Raw genomic sequence first — 17,489 nt, 5'->3', positions numbered from 1 at the left:
TAAACCTAATGTTATAAAATATATTTAACTGAAAATCAATTCAGACAAATGGAAATTCGCTTAGTCGGCAGGTTTGCTGCGGCGGGGGTATTTTATTTAACTTTTAACACAGTTAGCTGTACCTCGTCAAAGAATTCTGTAGCGGCCGGGCGAGATAGACTTTTTTGTAGAGTATTTTAGTAAATATTTCACCATTTTTGTTATTAACATTTTTCATTTTCGTCCGCCAAATCACAAATGGATTTTATTAAGTGATAATGCTGCACCCACTAGGTCTAGCCTTAAGTGATGTGAAAAAAAATCCCGGGCTCGTGCCTGCGTCCTAAGACAAAAAAAATTTCAAAAAAAAAAAAAATTAATTTTTTTCAAAATGTTCAAAAAAAAAAACTTTTAATCCGAAATATTCGGTAATCCGAAATGGGCCCGGTCCCAACCATTTCGGACTAACGGGACTCTACTGTATAACCAAAATGTATATTCTTACATGTTGCTAAGTCTCTGAATAATAATTGGGGCTCATAACAGCAAATGATGACATGCTTGAATGTGATAGAATAATTATTGTGATATTTTGTTCTGACCAATGTTCAAATAAATAAATCTAACTCTTTCATAACATCACTAAATTTCTTCTGAGATTTACTTGTGATGCATAGTCTGTATAAAGTGTGAGCAAGTAATTAGATTAATTATATCTCTTTACAAACCTCCTTAAGTTCGTTATAATAAATTTTACTGTAATATGTCCACAAAACTAACATAGCAATACACGGCGAGAGCGGGCGCGACGCTCGGCACTAGGGTGACTCATGCCTTTTATCCCCACTCCTCGCGGACAGAGCGAGGAAGCGGCGGACCGTTTTTCGAGCCCTACTTCAACCTCAGCGTGCAATCCAGGGAGTTATTATACATCGATGGGGGGACCTAGACCTAGACCTGGGACCGATTTACTTTTTGTTATGAGGTCCCCTGAGGCTAAAAACACCCTCCGTTACAGTTCATATATATATATCTGTTAGCGCGATAACTCAAGCAAATATGATCCAATTTTGATTAAATTTTGTACAAACGTTTAAACCTACATTTATTTGAACGAGTTTGTAAACCAGCATCATCAGACTATGAAAAAAGGGGTTTTCCCATTTTTTACCCTAAAAACACAAAATCTAACAATTTCTTTCCAAACCATTTTTTAGAGCTTAAAAAAATATATTTTGTATATTGAAGCGTAGTTGTATGCCTAAAGGTTACCGAGATAATTCAAAAAATGTTAAACTTCTCATGTTATTCTTATGGAGAATAAAACTGATGTAGTTTGTAGTTTGTCGACATGTTCCTTAGATAGGACTGTTAATTAATAGCCCATACAGCCAATGGCAACTAAGGGACCTAAAGTTTATTGTGGAATACGAAACACAGTTTTGCCTTGTAATTTACAAACTGGTTAATTATCAAGAAAGTACTTATAATTATGTGTTGTAGAGATATTTACACAATATACAAATAAAACTCACAGTTGCCTTGTTGAGTCCAACATATTCACCAACAGGGGCCGTGTCAACAAAGACAAAAGGCTCTTGTTTGAAATCAAAACTCTCCAATTCAGCGTTTAAATAATCAGCTCCCAAAAACAAGGCTTTCTTCTTAAATGCCATGAGTAAACTCCAAGGATCGAACCTGAAAAATAACATTGGCGTTAAACACATGACTGTGGTAGTAGGTACACCCCAGGGCCTGAAATTTGTTTTGACATAAAAATTGTGGAAGTGGAATTTATTAACAATTCGGAAGGCTTTCTGAATCTATTGTGACTGGATTGTAGTTAATAAAATAAATACCCCCGCCGCACCAAACCTGCCGACTAAGCGAATTTCCATTTGTCTGAATAGATTTTCAAATAAATGTATTTTAATAACATTAGGTATAACGAGTACCTAGGTTTGCTGCTACAAGGAAACTAATAAAGTGTGTTTTTTAGTAAAATACTGATAGCTTAGTAAAAAATTGATATATAAAAAAAATTATTTATTTGCCGAGTTTGATCAACATATATATCCGTAAACAAGCATACGTTTTACAATATTCTCTATAATAATAACATGGGTATTTTAAATATACAAATTTTTGAATTTTCTCCTTTACCAATAACTGTAAAAAAACATATTAATAGGTACACTAAATTATTTGTTTCTTAAGCTCTTTAAAAAGGTCTAGAGAGAAATTGGGAAATTTGGGTTTTGAGGGTCAAAAACGAGAAAAACCTATTTCTACCACATAAACCCCCCCCCCCCCCCCTGTTCCCATGGTCTGATCATGCTAGTTCGCGACACCTTTAAACCAAATTTCATCAAAATCGGTGAAAAATGTTCATGGACACACACATATATCAAAATGAAAAAGTAAATCGGTCCCGGGCCTAGGTCTCACCGTGCCACCTACGGTAATAGCTTTGCCTATAGGGAAATTCGCTAAAAGTAGCTATAGTTAAATATTAAAAATATTTAGTACAAGTTCATTTAAGTGAATTTGCGTAGTCAGCAGGTCTACTGTGACGAGAGTTAGTGAAATGTTACAGATACTGATTATCCACTGAGCAAAGATATCGATACCAAATGAGACAATGCAAAATAGTTACAGAAAATAATGCACGTCTGAATAAATTAATTACACAACATCTAAACTCAAATACCAAATTGTCTTTAAGTACACAACCAAGCAAAGCTGATCGTACTTACCATCCTTCATTTTCCAAACCATGGCAGCCTAAAGCCACGTCTTCAGTGTTCATCCAAGGAAATCTTTTTTGCAGCACTTTTTGACTCAAAAGCTCCACCTTGGCACCCAAAGATCTGTACAATCAAATAGTGTCAAATTCTGTCACTGTAGTAATACAAACTGTAGCAAGCATTGAAACATGTAACAGTTTATCTCAAGAAGGGAAAGTAACCTTAGATAGGCCTACCTTTAATAGCATTTATCATGCAAACTTATTAACACGTTTTAGCTCGCTTTCTTGTCTGTACAAATTTTAAACTAACTTCACGATGAGCTAGAGAAACTTGAAACATAGCTCACAAATGGATGACAATACCAGTGGCGTAGCCAGGGGGGGGGGGTCCTGGGGGCCGGGGACCCCCCCCCCTCCGGTCTTAAATATAATATTTTTTTGTTAAATTAAATGTAAAATTATATAATTATATTGTAGGTCTATTGACATTGGGGTTGATTATTTTCAACGCCAAGAGAGCTAAAAAAAAGACCATTTTTGGGCCTATATTTTAAACAAATTCTCCCCCACCTCCCTTTTACCTGACCCCCTGGTCGGTCGACCCCCCCTATTTTGTAATCCTGGCTACGTCACTGACAATACAATATTAAATCGTTTAATTTTTATATTTCCCTTGTGCCCTATAGGCTTCTAAAATTTAAATGTTTACATTTTGGAAGAATAAATAATATATCAATTGGAGTCAGCTGTAAATACTTAAATTTGACAGTTTGTTCAAATAGCAGAGGTTAAGAGGTACCCCAGACAGCACACTTTATCCTAGAGACATCCCATAGTAGTCCCATATGTCCTGAGAATGTCTCGGGATATGTATGCTAGCCTCAGGATATCCCGCAAAATCCCGGGACGAGTACAAAATCCAGAGGATATCCTAAAATATACCGTAATGTCCCTAATGTTCGTAATGTCGCTAAAAGTAGAAAAAAAATAGTGTGTAAAAAATCTTTTTAAAAACGTGGTCTTTTAAAAGATTAGGCCTATATATATATTTTGATAAACATTTTTTTTTTTACTAAGGTGAACGAAACAGTCAAAAAGTTCAACTCATAGGGTGAGTTCAACACATGTTATTTAATTTACCTAACCCGCCATGTTAAACTTCCCTATCCCAAGCGTGATGTATATAACTTTGTTACTTCTCGAGTGATGTAAAGTTGAAAAAAAACTCACTCGGTGATGTAATGAAACCCATTTAAATAACATTGAGTGCTTAACTTAAAAAATATACCTCTATGGAGCCAACGACGTTCAACGCTAGAAATCAGCTGTGCGCTTGAATTTTATTGTTATGTTTTGAAGAATTTTCCTAACCTAGCTTTTGTTTGTAAATGAACGTTACTGTTAGAAGATTAATGAAATGGATAATGAAAAATATTGTTCGTAACTTCCTGTATATTGTCGGGTCAGGTAAAATCTTGTACCTTACACGTTATGCAAGAGCGTGTTTACATCACTTCGGTAAATTATGCAACTCGCTTCCGCTCGTTGCACAACATTCACCTGCGTGATGTAAAAAAGCTCTTACTACTCTTGTAAGGTAAATAGCTATTAATTACGGACGCGTTGCAGAAAGTCAACAGTCCCGGAAGGTCAAATAATTTATACCTGTGCCGCTAGGTCAAAAACTACAATGTTTGCAGTGTCTGTAGATCAAAAATCCCAGTAAGTCAAATAGTACAGTCCGAGCTAAAAACGTGGTCTGTGTTAAAGCAATTGACTTATTGGGAATTTGACCTAATGCAACAGCAGTTTTAATATAACGAAATAAGATAAAATATAAGTTCAGTTTCGCTGAGTCAACAGTGCCGGAAGGTCAAAAGTATAATCTGTTAAAAACAACGATAGTCCTCTCGACGCATGACTTCAATAATTTCGCGTTTTGGTGTACTTAAAGTTGTGCTAAAATTTTGAAAATTGGCACAGAGCTTCTTGGTTAGTCCTACTCGATGACTATTTTGTTGGATTTTTAAACTATTTACCGATCTAATTAATAAAAATTGATATGTATGGTGAAATAGTTTTAAATCGTGATTTCTAACATGAAAAAGTTAGCATGAGAGATTTTTTTTTTGTTTTTAGGTTAGAGAGGTTTTGTCTGTGGCAAAGTTGTAGCCAAAAGTGTGATGCGTAAAATATATTTTTTGGAATTTTTTACAATCAGTGGTTCAATAGATAACTTGGGTTGAAGAGGACGGCAAATTTAGCATTTCGCAACGCATGGAAAGAACTACATCGTACGATGCGACTGCTGAGTGGACTTATAATTTACAGTTTTAAGAACAAGAAAAAGATGAATATACAGATCACCAGTACATTCATATCTATAAATATAAAAGGCAAAGCCCTCACTGACTCACTGACTGACTCACTCACTCATCACTAATTCTCTTACTTCCCATTTACCTAGGGGGCTGAAATTTGGTACACTGATTCTTTAGGCATTAAATAGGAAAACTAAGCTGTTTTTATTCTGATCGGACTCTCGGGCTCCGCCCCAGTGGCTGTGGAGTTTCCCATGTTAACCTTATGAGTACTCATATTTAAATGGAATTAATGAATCTTAACAGATGTTCCAATTAAACAAGTTGGTTCTGTTCTATGATGTTCAATAGCATTTAAGTTACAAGGATTACCAACAGGATGTAGCACTATTATTTCTTTTACATTTATGACAACAGCTAATTTGCAACCAAAAGGTGAGTGAGCGTAGCGAACGAACTTCAACCTGGAGGCAAGTTAGCGTAGCGAACGAGCTAACCTGAAGGCAAGTGAGCGCAGCGAACGAGCTCCAACCTAAAAGTGAGTGAGCGTAGCGAACGAACTTCAACCAGGACGTGATTGAGCCATGCGAACAAGCTCACTTATAAAGTTAAACGGGGCAAAGCCCCCGGGTACAGCTAGTTATTTATAAAACATCTTTCTGTATTACCAGCTTACATTTTTCACTTATAAGAATACATCATAAACAGGGTGTTAAAAATAAGCGGGGAGATATTTTACCTAGTAATTCCTTGGGTCAAAATAAACAGAAAATCAAGGTTAACATTTTTTCCGAAATCGTTTCGTTAACCAGATCTCCACCATTTTGTATTTTTTACATAAAAATATTTATCTTTGCACTTTTCCAACCGATGTTTATGAAACTTGGTATGTATGTTAAGGTAGGAGAGACCCATGTTATAAAAAAAGATTCATCTCGATTCACCCTAAAATTTCAAAATTTAACACTTAACTACAATATAATATACTTTACTACACCACAATATTTACGTATCGCCATAAATCTTTAATAAAATAAAACGTTCACTTTTTAAAATCCAAAGTAAATCAATATAATCTTTCTTTTTTGAAAAATATAGTAAAAAAAAATAAGGCGATGTTAAAATAACGACAGGCGAGTTTCGATCTGGGTGTTTCAGGTTTGAACCTAGGAGGATTTAACATTAATTAACATTAATGATTAATCCTCCTAGGTTTGAACTAATTGAGAGGAATACATGAAACCGAAGGGGAAAGGTAGCAACAAGTGCACTAGTACTTACTAGTGTCCAATTACAATTTGATGGATTTAACCAAAACCTTTTCTATTTCACTTATTTTCAGCTGTTAAATTTCTAACGATACGTTTTAGCTACATCATTAACATTATTATCATCATCATCGTTTGAGTTTGGGTTTGCGGCAATGTATTTTTAGAATAAAACCTTTAATTTGATACCTACCAAACTTGACCTCTGCTGCTATTAATTGACTGTATGGACTATTAATTAACAGCTGTATCTAAGGATTGCGTCGGCCTTAGTCACTAACAGGGCAACACTCATCACACACTCATCTCCATTCATACTTGGCTTAAAATGCATACATTTGTATGGTTGCCATTTCAAAAACAGGTAAAATAGTATTAAAATTATATAAGAATTTTGTCTTAGTCTTTGTGGTCCATCCCCCTTATGGGATAAAAAAGTGATAATAGCTTAAGACAGTAGATATTTATGGCTATTATTGATATACCAAGTCTCACTGCTACTTTATCTATATTGTTAAAAAAATATAGCCAATCCAGGACTTTTCAACCATACTGTATAACGCCAACACGAAATTTTATCCGTTGAACTCCTCCGCATTTCTTAGGCGATTTTGACCATTCATGTCTCATTAGAAAGAGCGTGTCACGTACATTTGCAAACTAACCTTACCTTTTTAAATCCCTTGGGCTCAGCCCCAGCGGCTCATGTTATGAACCCATGTTATGCCTATGAAGAACATATTGATTTATTTATATTAGGATCAGCCCAACTAATTGCTGTTATGCAATTCAAGGAAATAATGTATGGTACATAATTAACATGTTACTGATTTGTTTGAAATACTATATTTACTATTTCAATTTGGGTTTGCTGGATAATTTAATCCATTTTACCAAACAATAAAAATTAATGGACAAAGTACTATATTTCATGAGCAATCATTGAAAGGACCGATTGAAGTCCTCATCAACCAAAACAATGCCTACTAAAGCAAATAAAATTGAGACGAACATGTAATGCACGAAATCAGGTGGTTCTAAGGTATGTGAAAAAATGTATCGCTATTCAAAAACAGACGGAAAACTTGTAAACATATTCGTGACAACGGGTGTAACCATGTAACATGGCTACATTATCAATGACAAACGTGGACATCCTTATACGAGTGTGAGTTAGTCCGAAAACAGAGTTAGTCCGAAAACAACTCTAAAAAACAATAAGCAATAAATTGCAAGAACCGTTGCTTATATCATTGGGTATACACGTATCCACTGACGTGTATACTCAATGCTTATATCGAACTGTTATATGTACATCGTGAGTTCCATTAGTTGTTCCATTACTTGTGTGTCCATTAGTATAATATTTTAGTTGACTCTATTGAAGTCGGCGGAAATTGTGACTGTTATTACCCTTGAAATAATGTTTGTGTAGTACTTTGCAATCCTACCAATGCTTATGGAATCATACGATTACAATTTTCTGGTTAGAATATGTCGCATAGAGTGGTGACTACTGTATCTTTTTGGTTTGCTTGTAAAACAGGATCAACAGAGATTTTCCATCGACTTAAACAATACGATACTCCCAAATTGTTCATTGCAATAACAAAATATCACACAGTTTGATGAATATTTGTGTGTAAACCACATACAGTACACCTGTATTCTATCTATTTTACCTTTTATTTTTCCAAGACTTTATAGAAAATCACGCATTACGTGATCAGTCAGTGAAGAAAGGCTGTATCCCATGTGTTTTATAGGTAAAGAAAACAAGGGCGGTCCTAGACATATATTTTGGGGGGATCACCGGGGGCCTGGGGGGTATGGAATACCCCCTTATAAGGAGGGGGTCCTGGGGTTCCCCCCGGGAAAAATATATAAATAAATAAATATAGGCTATACAGGGTGATCAACTTGAGGAGGCCACCATTGGGATATCAGAAACGGTAAGAATTAAAGAAAACTTAAAGAATGGAAACATACCTTTATTTTTTGTGGCAGTTAAAAATATGATTTTAGTTTTTTGAAATTCAGCCACCATTTTCCAAAATGGCGGCCAAATTTGAAATTTCTTATCGAACACCCTATATTTTATCATGTTTTCGGATAGAATATGCAATTTAAAAACTTTTTTATCCTTGAAATTTTTCGATAAACCCACTCGTTTAGGAGTTACAGCCTATGGAAAAATGACTTCCGGTGTACATATTTCATCATGTAGCTCCTAAAAAAGTAAGTTTATAGCAAAAATGCGAAGAGTAAAAAGTCTTACAATTGCATCCACATTCCAAAAAGACCATAAAATTCATTAAAATATGAATTATATTTTTAAAATGGCGGCAAACTTGAAAAGTGGAAAACTTTTTATTTTATAGTCTTTAAAGGAATGTAGATGCAATTCTAAGACTAATTTACTTCTTGCAATTTGCTCTAAACTTACTCGTTTAGGAGCTACATGATGTAAAATGTACACCGGAAGTAATTTTTCCATAGGCTGTACTCCTAAACGAGTGGGTTTATCGAAAAAGTGTCAAGGTTAAAAAAGTTTTTAAATTGCATATTCTATCCGAAAACATGATAAAAACTAAAATCTTATTTTTAACTTCCACAAAAAATAAAGGAATGTCCCCCATTTAATGTTTTCTCTAATTCTTACAGTTTCCGATTTCCCAATGGTGGCCTCCTTGAGTTGATCACCCTGTATATATGTATTTGAACGGATGGTGTTTTTGGCCTCTAGGGACCTCAACACGAAAAATTAAATCGGTTCCAGGTCCAGGTGTTACCATAAGTACAACGGTAATAGCTTATTCCCTATATGGGAAATTCGCCAAAAACCTAATCTTCTATAAGTATAAAAGAGGATGTTTGTATATACATTTGTTTGGCAGGGATAAACTCGGACACCGCTCGACAGATTGTAATGAAACTTTCAGGCATTATTAAGCATTATTCAAGGAAGGTTTGTGTGAAGTTTGGTGCTGATCCGTCAAAAGGGCTCCGCCCCAGTGGCTCTGGAGTTTCCCATGTTAACCTTATGAGAAATGGAATTAATGAATCTTAACAGCTGTTTCAATTAAACAAGTTGGTTCTGTTCTACGATGTTCAATAGCATTAAAGTTACATGGATTACCAACAGGGTGCAGCACTATTATTTCTTTTACATTTATGACAACAGCTGCTAATTTGCAACCAAAAGGTGAGTGAGCGTAGCGAACGAGCTCCAACCTAAAGGTGAGTGAGCGTAGCGAACGAACGTCAACCAGGACGTGATTGAGCCATGCGAACGAGATCATCTTGAAAATTAAACGTAACGGTACTTAAATTATAAATAGTCAAAGGCAAGACAACGACTGCCGGGTTCAGCTAGTAGTTATATAGAACAATATTACATTCAACCAGCTGTTAGTTAAAACAAATTATATGGGACTAAAACAAATCGATGATTACAAAGATTCCTTTAAAAAATAATTTGAACATCCTACTATTTTACTATGCATATTTAATTAATCTGCCATCCTCATACCTAAGAATTGAATGTATCAATGGTCAGCATTACACATAGTATAAATAAGTCAACTATGTCTTAAAATTGGTTTCCAAATGCTGAATTTGTGTCACAAATGCTGAATGTTTACAGCTGTTATGTTAAGCAAATTATATTGTACTAAAAGCTGGCTTAGAAGGTTAGCATCGGCTGCTAACTTAATTTCTAAAAAAACTGGGACCCTTAATTATAATTATGACTATGACATTCCCCAGTTCTCAAAATTATCTTTTTTTTAACACTAAAATAATGAAAATCCGTCGACTGGTTGATTCAGAATGTGAAAAAACCCCATTTACGTTTTAATAATATATATGATAGTTTGGACAGGTTTCAACCCTTTGAGGTGTAATACATTTACACAGTTTATGTTTAGACTACATTATAACTCATAAAATAGTTCTAAAATTAAATGGATCTCCTTTTACAAACGTATATAATAACCAGAAATTTTCAGATCGTCCTTGCGTGTATTTCATGCCACAAATTTTGACGAAAGGCTATACCTATTTACAGTGTTGACCAAACAGTTGGCAAGAAGCATTAATAGATAAGCTATGTACCAAATAGGATAATTTTAGCTCTATTCTAATTATGACAAAACACGAAGTAACTAAAAGCGAGTTTTGTTGGTGTAGTAAGCGTTGCAGGAGGTCTAGTTTACACTGAATCGACGTTCACTTTTATTGCTTTTGATCTTCCGGCACTGTTGACTCAGCGAAACTGAACTTGTATTTTACCGTATTTCGTTATATTAAAACTGCTGTTGCATTAGGTCAAATTCCCAATAAGTCAATTGCTTTAACATAGACCACGTTTTTAGCTCGGACTGTATTATTTGACTTACTGGGACTTTTGATCTACAGACACTGCAAACATTGTAGTTTTTGACCTAGCGGCACAGGTATAAATTATTTGATCTTCCGGGACTGTTGACTTCCAGCAACATTCCCATTAATTACTGGCTTGTGCATGCATTTATCATGTAAAGCAAGAGGGTAGCCGAAACAAAAATAAACTGTACCATAACATCACTCTAATGCAATGCTGCGACGAGACATGAGTCGCAACCCCACTGTCCTGACAAACCAAAGCAGCTGTTGCACTAGTTTATAATGCTGTGCAATGTTTATGTTTACATGTTTGTTATTACCATGGCAATAGGCTGGCCACTGAGACGGTACCAAACACCAATGCAAGGTGCCTTGGAGGCTACGCTTGTACACATTTATGTTTGACAGGCTTGGAGGCTAATGTTCCTTCTTAATTAATTTTAAATTTCAATGACACAACATTGTACTGAACGATTTATTTGTTGAAACTAAAAAAATAATCTTATAATTAAATTACTTGAACGTTATAGGGTACTCAGGGCTAAATTTCAGCCGGAGCAACTTCTCAGGACACTGGAGCGAAGCTCCTGTTATCTGGATCGATAATTTATTTTGGACTCGGTCTTAATTAGCTGTAAATAGCATTTTTATTTTTCAATTTTTGACTTATGTTTTCAATTCTTTGTAAAAATCGTGTCAAATACCGAATCTTTACTTCAGGGCAGGGCAATGTATTCAAAGTTTATTATACAACAGGGAACGGTGTTCCTACTTGTAAGCCAGTCTGCCGACAGTGCCGTCCGCCGAGTGCCGACCAGGTGCCGAGCCGACTGCCACTGACTGAGTCTCTGTTTGTTCAGATCGATGATCTCAGTCCACTGACTGCGTGCTGCGTGATTGGATTGGATTGGATTGGAACAGTGGAGTGGATGTGTAATATAGGCCTATGTAAAATTTAACTCTCAGAAGAAACAAACAAAATAACAAAAACTGCATGCGAAATACAACGACAGTTTTCATTATAAAAACTGCATGGAATGGCATTTTTCAACCCAGTTAGCGGGATTATCGTTTTGGTCGTGTGGATACACTGCGCATACTTAAGTGCTTCTGCTTAGTTGCTGGCAAACTTCTTTAATTTTTACACCTGTTATATTACTATTTTGTATATAATATAATGCTGTATATGTGCATTCTTAACCATGCTCAAATGTGTTTAAAATGCACCAATTCAAGAGCAATTTTTACAAAAATCCCCCGGACCCCCCTCTTTCCCTGGGGGGATTCCATACCCCCCAGACCCCCCGGTAAGTCATGGCTCCGGTACTTCTCAAATTAGAAATTAAGCCCTGAGGGTACTTACTTTTGAATTTTTGAATTTTCTTCAAGTATGTGGGCACCTTTTTGCGTTGCAAGAAATAAATAGCCTTGCGGTGTAAACTGTACATCAGGTGCGTCCTGGCCTTCAATTCCAAGATATTCTTTGATGTTGCGAAGAAAGTCTGCTCCAAACATAGACATTTCGATGTTCTCAGGCAATGAAAACTGCTGCCGCACACCCCCACATGACAATACAGTCGAACAGTGTGCATACTGTAAAAAATTATTTAGATAAACAAAGATTTTATATGAAACTTCTAAGATTAAGACATTTTAAACAGCTGTTATATGGTGGTTTATAGTTATTTGTGCAACTAGTGAGCAATTGCACTTTGCACTCGAGTTGCACATTATATTTTTCCTACAGTTACCATAAAACAAATAAATTGGTAAAGAAACGTAACATATTTTTACACAGAAGTGAACTTTTAATGTGACATTTAATGTGAAGTGACAAATAAATACAACAGTACAACAGCTGACCAGCGGATTTACAGCCAGTACTGCCAACGTATTTTGTGTGCATACGACCTTGTCTGCATGTTACTCGCTCACTATTTCGTGCCTTCACGTTGCAAATCCGGAGTGAGACAAAGTAATTAGAGTGAGACAATGTTGACATTGTCACTGATGAATTGGCCACTTTGCTTTCTCAAATCAGTGAGATAACATGTACATTGTTAGGTAACTGAAGGAAGAATAATTTGAAGTCAACTGCAGCTATTGTACGCTGTAATGCTAAAAATCTATTTAAATAAAATTATAGTTTTGTCTTTACCTACGTTGCGTAGAATCATGAAGTTTTTGGTTAGTTTTACGTTTTATACCCTAAGAAAGCCAAAACGAGTCTTATCTCAATTTCTGCACCGTCTGTTCGTTTGTTTGTCATTGTGTCTGTGACGCCAAAGTTCCAATTTATGCGACCTACTCCAAGAAAACTAGAGTACCAATCAAGATTAAAAATGTTTTATTGTGTTCACTGGATTGGCGTGAGTGTCTTTAGACATTAATAAAGTATGGCTTCACTACTTTGGAAATAAAATTCCAACGTTCAAAAACCCAATTTTGTGTGCTTTTTGCCTCCCTTTCTCCCAATGTTTACGCAATACATCAGTTACAAAATGTACTACCTATTGTCTAAAATTATGTTTTCTTCCTTATTTATTTTTTTATCTTTTTTCTGACAAGTTTATAGGTCATAAAAGTTGCTGTAGCTCACAATATAAGTTAGTAGGCCCTAAAAGTCATTCTATTAGTTTTACTTGGTAAAATAGTTCATGTAGGCCTAGTCAAACTAAATCTAGTAATTTTGATTCAGGTCAATCTGTCAGCAGCTCATATTAAACTACTACGATTTTGGTTAGGAAACTGGTGACAACTTTAACATGAGGATGGAATGTCTGGTGTTATCAATACAGTAGTCAAAGCTTCTGCTAAATTTGAAGTATACAGACCAAATTCTCAGCTTGGTAAATTATGAATTCAACATTAACATTACAAAATAAAATCGTCACAGGTACCCGTGACACATTAAAACAAAGTAAATGTAGGCTACATATGTAACTTATATTAATTTAATCATACCTCATTATCACTAGCATTAAAATTTATTACCGATGGATCTTTCTCTAACACGATGACGCTCAGACCATTAAGTGCTCGCTTTTTCAGCCAATAAGCAATTGAAGAGCCTATAACACCTCCCCCAACAATTAAAACATCACAGTGATTTGGAATCAAATTTCTTCTTCCTAAATCTTCTTCTCTGAGATTACCGTCAACCAAATCTAATGTATACTTTAAGTCACCTTTCAACACCCTAAAAGCCCTCTTTATTGGGTTGTCTTCATCATCAGGTGGTTTAGAACTATAGAAATTCACTACAAGTCTATTTTCAAGATGTGAATTAATAGTTGTTCTATTTTTAAGTTTATATTTTGAGATAGCCCTATTTCTGAGAAGTAAACTATAACATCTACCAATTTTGGAAAGCTCTATCGCAAGATGCGACATTCTTAAATGAAACTAAAATATAAAGTCACAACTTAAGGAATCAAAACTTATTAGTTTTTAAACATTTATAATAAATTACACTGATGTATTAACAGTGAGGTTAGGACTCTGAAAATAATAGCCACTGCTTTACAAAATTTAAGGGGAGAAGGTCATCACATTTTGATAAGATAATATTAGCACTTAATGGTCTGACGCCGATCTTAGGATACTTGTACAATAATTAATTGGAATGAATTTTGTGAGAGAGATAGTCCACAAAGCACGTAGTGTAAGATAACATCAACATGGACAATGGACATCAAGACAGACGACGCAAGGCAAGACGCAGGCATCACGCATCGTCTGCTAGTCAGATTGGCCACACAACCAACACCAAAATATATTGCAAATGTATGTATTGATTGTGTAATACATGCAAACCTATTATTTAATCATGTCTGAACATATTACCGATCTTGAGATATGTTTATGTCCTGTGAATGGTTAAAAACTGGACCCAGCTGTTCTAGCTATAAATAAATTAATTACCCTGGCTTTTATTATTAATTTTGTTTGTTTACTTACAATCTGTTCTAGAATATGTGAAACAATAAGTAAATACCATGCAATATTTATTTATAAAAATAGACACGTCTGCCTTAAAAAAAAGGTTGCCAATGACACAGAAAAAATATACACTTAAAATATTTAAGGATTATAACAGCTCATAACAGCTGCTTTAAGACTGATTAATTTTGATGTTTGCAATATAACCTCTTAATGTATCATGGATAATAATTTTCAATAAGGCTATGTACAAATGCTGATATTAGTTACAGTAGTAGCAAAGCTACACAGATCATCTAACACCATTCTACACTCGTCCTTCCTTCACTAACATTTGGGTTAAAATTCGCACCTAGGTGGCGACCTTGTTAGATCCATGGTCACCCTCGGTGGAAGAAAACCCCCATGGGTGGCGTCCCCATCTCAATGATTGATTGATAATATTTTATTGATATTATCATCAATCAAAAAGCTTTAAATTTTGTTCTCTTCACGTCAATAATTTTATTTGGACTCACACTTTTTCTGGTCTAATTTGAAGTATGTACAATCATGGTACAATGTAACATTTTATTATTTACTATGAAGCTGCATAGATAAAACACCTGAGTGTGCCCTTGTTTACATGTAAAACTTTCTATTTTCTTGTTTGTCTTTCGTCTCCACTCCAACTCCATCCAATCCATCTCCATCAATCTTCAGCCCCCTGCAGACGGGGACAGTAGTGGCGTCCAGTACTGGCGTCCACAAGTGGCGGCCACTGTACTGTCAAGACAGTAGCCCTACACACGGGGACAGTACTGGCTGCCACAGAAACTGTTTTAGTGGCGGCCAGTGTGACACCACAGTATCAAAATGGATGAATTTGACTTGGAATACGAAAATGCAGTAGATGAAGTTGTTGAAGAAGTTGTCGATGAAGTAATTAATGTTTTGAGTGAAGAATTGGAAGATATAGTAAATACACCCGCCACTGCAAAACTGCAGACTAAGCAAATTTTCTATTATCCTGATTTGATTTACACTAAAATGCCTCCTTAAAAATATCACATTTATTCCCTATTTAAATAGAATTAGTTTAACGAGTACTTAGGTTTGCTGCAACAGGGAGGGTAAAAAAGTGTTTTTGTTGTAAAATGTTAATAGTTTAGTAAGAAATGAATGTATTTTCCAAATTCAATCAAAATATGTTCATAAACAAGCAAACTACAACAGTTGAATTATTCTCCATAAAAATAACATGGGAAATTTAAATTTACATTTTTTTGGAATTTTCTCCGTAACCATTAGGCACACAATAACGCTTCAATATGCTTAATTATTTGTTTTTTAAGCTATACAAAATGGTGAGAAAAGAAATTGTGAAATTTTTGTTTTTAGGGTCAAAAATGGGAAACCCCTATTTTTACCCCATAAAACACCCCCCATAAACCCCCGTTCCCATAGTCCGATTTTTAGCCAATGGTGATTCCTATCAATCACTCGCAATATTTTTTCGAGTACCAGCAAACACAATTTCATGTTTCATGTCTGATAGTAAAGCCCCCCACACACTACCAGACCAGACCTCCAGACCAGACCGTCTGGTCTGGCGTCTGGCACTTGTCTTATCGTGTGTGGGGCTGTGGTTGAACCCTCAGACCACAGACGGTCTGAGGTTCCCCCACCACTATTTTTGTCTGGTCTGTGAGTGTGTAGCGCTGTCTGTCAGACGGCCGACCATCTTGACAGTCTTCATCCATTTGTTGGAGTTCTCACCACGGTCTCTCAATTACGAATGTTAGACCGTCTGGTCTGGGAGTGTGTAGAGCCGTCCAAGACGGTCTGGTTGCAGCCAGACGGTCTGGTCTGGAGGTCTGGTCTGGTAGTGTGTGGGGGGCTTTAGTTAAATGAATGTGTCCAGCGTCTATAAGTTATAGGTTAAAATAATAGGCCTAGATTGTACATTTCGTTACGGAAATCACGGACCGACAACAGTTTCCTCAGTGCTCTAATTGCGACTAGAACATTTAAGGTTAGGAAAAATGGCTGTCAGTAGGTCACGTGACCACACTACTGTCCTCTGAGCGGCCAGTAAACTCAAACTATTTTGTCTTTACTGGCGGCCAGTAGCTACTGGCCGTTGAAGCGTCCAGTACCTCATCACACGTAGACAGTAGGCGGACAATTACTGGCAGCCATTAATGGCTAGGTCTACTGGACGCCACTACTGTCCCCGTCTGCAGGGGGCTTTCCGCTCCGCTAGTCAGTCAGTCTAGTCACACTCACACTCGGTGGGACACACGGGAGGGACTAAGGCTAACATATCTTGTAGTGTCAGCGTTCGCCGCTAGAACTGCTAAGTTGAAAAAAATTATTTTTTTTTATTTTTAGTTATAAAATTAACTTTTTAATCATAAAATACTGTTTTAAAATTATAAAATTAATTTTTATTTTTTAAAGTTAAACTGTCATAACATAACCTAACCAACCAGACTTGCTAATAATATAAAAACTATATAAGATAAAAATCTAATTAATGATTACTTATAATTTTAAATTAATTGTAAAATTAATTTTAAAATTTAGTATTATAAAATTAAACTGTCATAACCTAACCTAACCAACCAAACTTGCTGACATGAAAAAATTGTTGACAAAAAGTTAATGCTGCCAGCGGGATTCGAACCCGGGACCTCCAGAACACCAAATCCGCATCGCTACTAACTATGCCACAAACGCTGCTGAAATCATAACGTTTCCTTATGGTAATCGTGTCGCCTCAAGAGAAGACATTAGCCACTAGAGATATGACGTCACTACACCTTTAGCCTTAGTCCCTCCCGTGTGCCCATTCCATTCCAC

General features: G+C 35.8%; 1 protein-coding gene across 2 annotated transcripts in view; it reads right to left on the bottom strand.

Moving 5' to 3' along the window:
* The window catches only part of LOC128999373 (FAD-dependent oxidoreductase domain-containing protein 1-like), a 41,491-nt gene extending 27,100 nt beyond the window's left edge, over window positions 1-14,391 (bottom strand). Inside the window, exons 1-4 of one of the 2 annotated variants that reach the window (XM_054425842.1) lie at window positions 13,668-14,391; window positions 12,067-12,296; window positions 2,736-2,849; window positions 1,515-1,677 (exon numbers count right to left, since the gene is read on the bottom strand). In XM_054425842.1, coding sequence (XP_054281817.1) covers window positions 1,515-1,677; window positions 2,736-2,849; window positions 12,067-12,296; window positions 13,668-14,096 — 936 coding nt within the window. In that variant the 5' untranslated portion in view covers window positions 14,097-14,391. The remainder of the gene's footprint in view (window positions 1-1,514; window positions 1,678-2,735; window positions 2,850-12,066; window positions 12,297-13,667) is intronic. The other variant, XM_054425843.1, reaches the window with a different exon arrangement.
* Window positions 14,392-17,489: the final 3,098 nt, after the last annotated feature.

This window comes from Macrosteles quadrilineatus, unplaced genomic scaffold (genome assembly GCF_028750875.1).
Source record: "Macrosteles quadrilineatus isolate MER2022 unplaced genomic scaffold, UCM_ALF_1.0 Scaffold_8__2_contigs__length_117827958, whole genome shotgun sequence".
Taxonomy (NCBI): Eukaryota; Metazoa; Arthropoda; class Insecta; order Hemiptera; family Cicadellidae; genus Macrosteles; species Macrosteles quadrilineatus.
The sequence above is the reverse complement of the archived record's forward strand: the minus strand, read 5'-3'. Positions and strand labels throughout refer to the sequence as shown.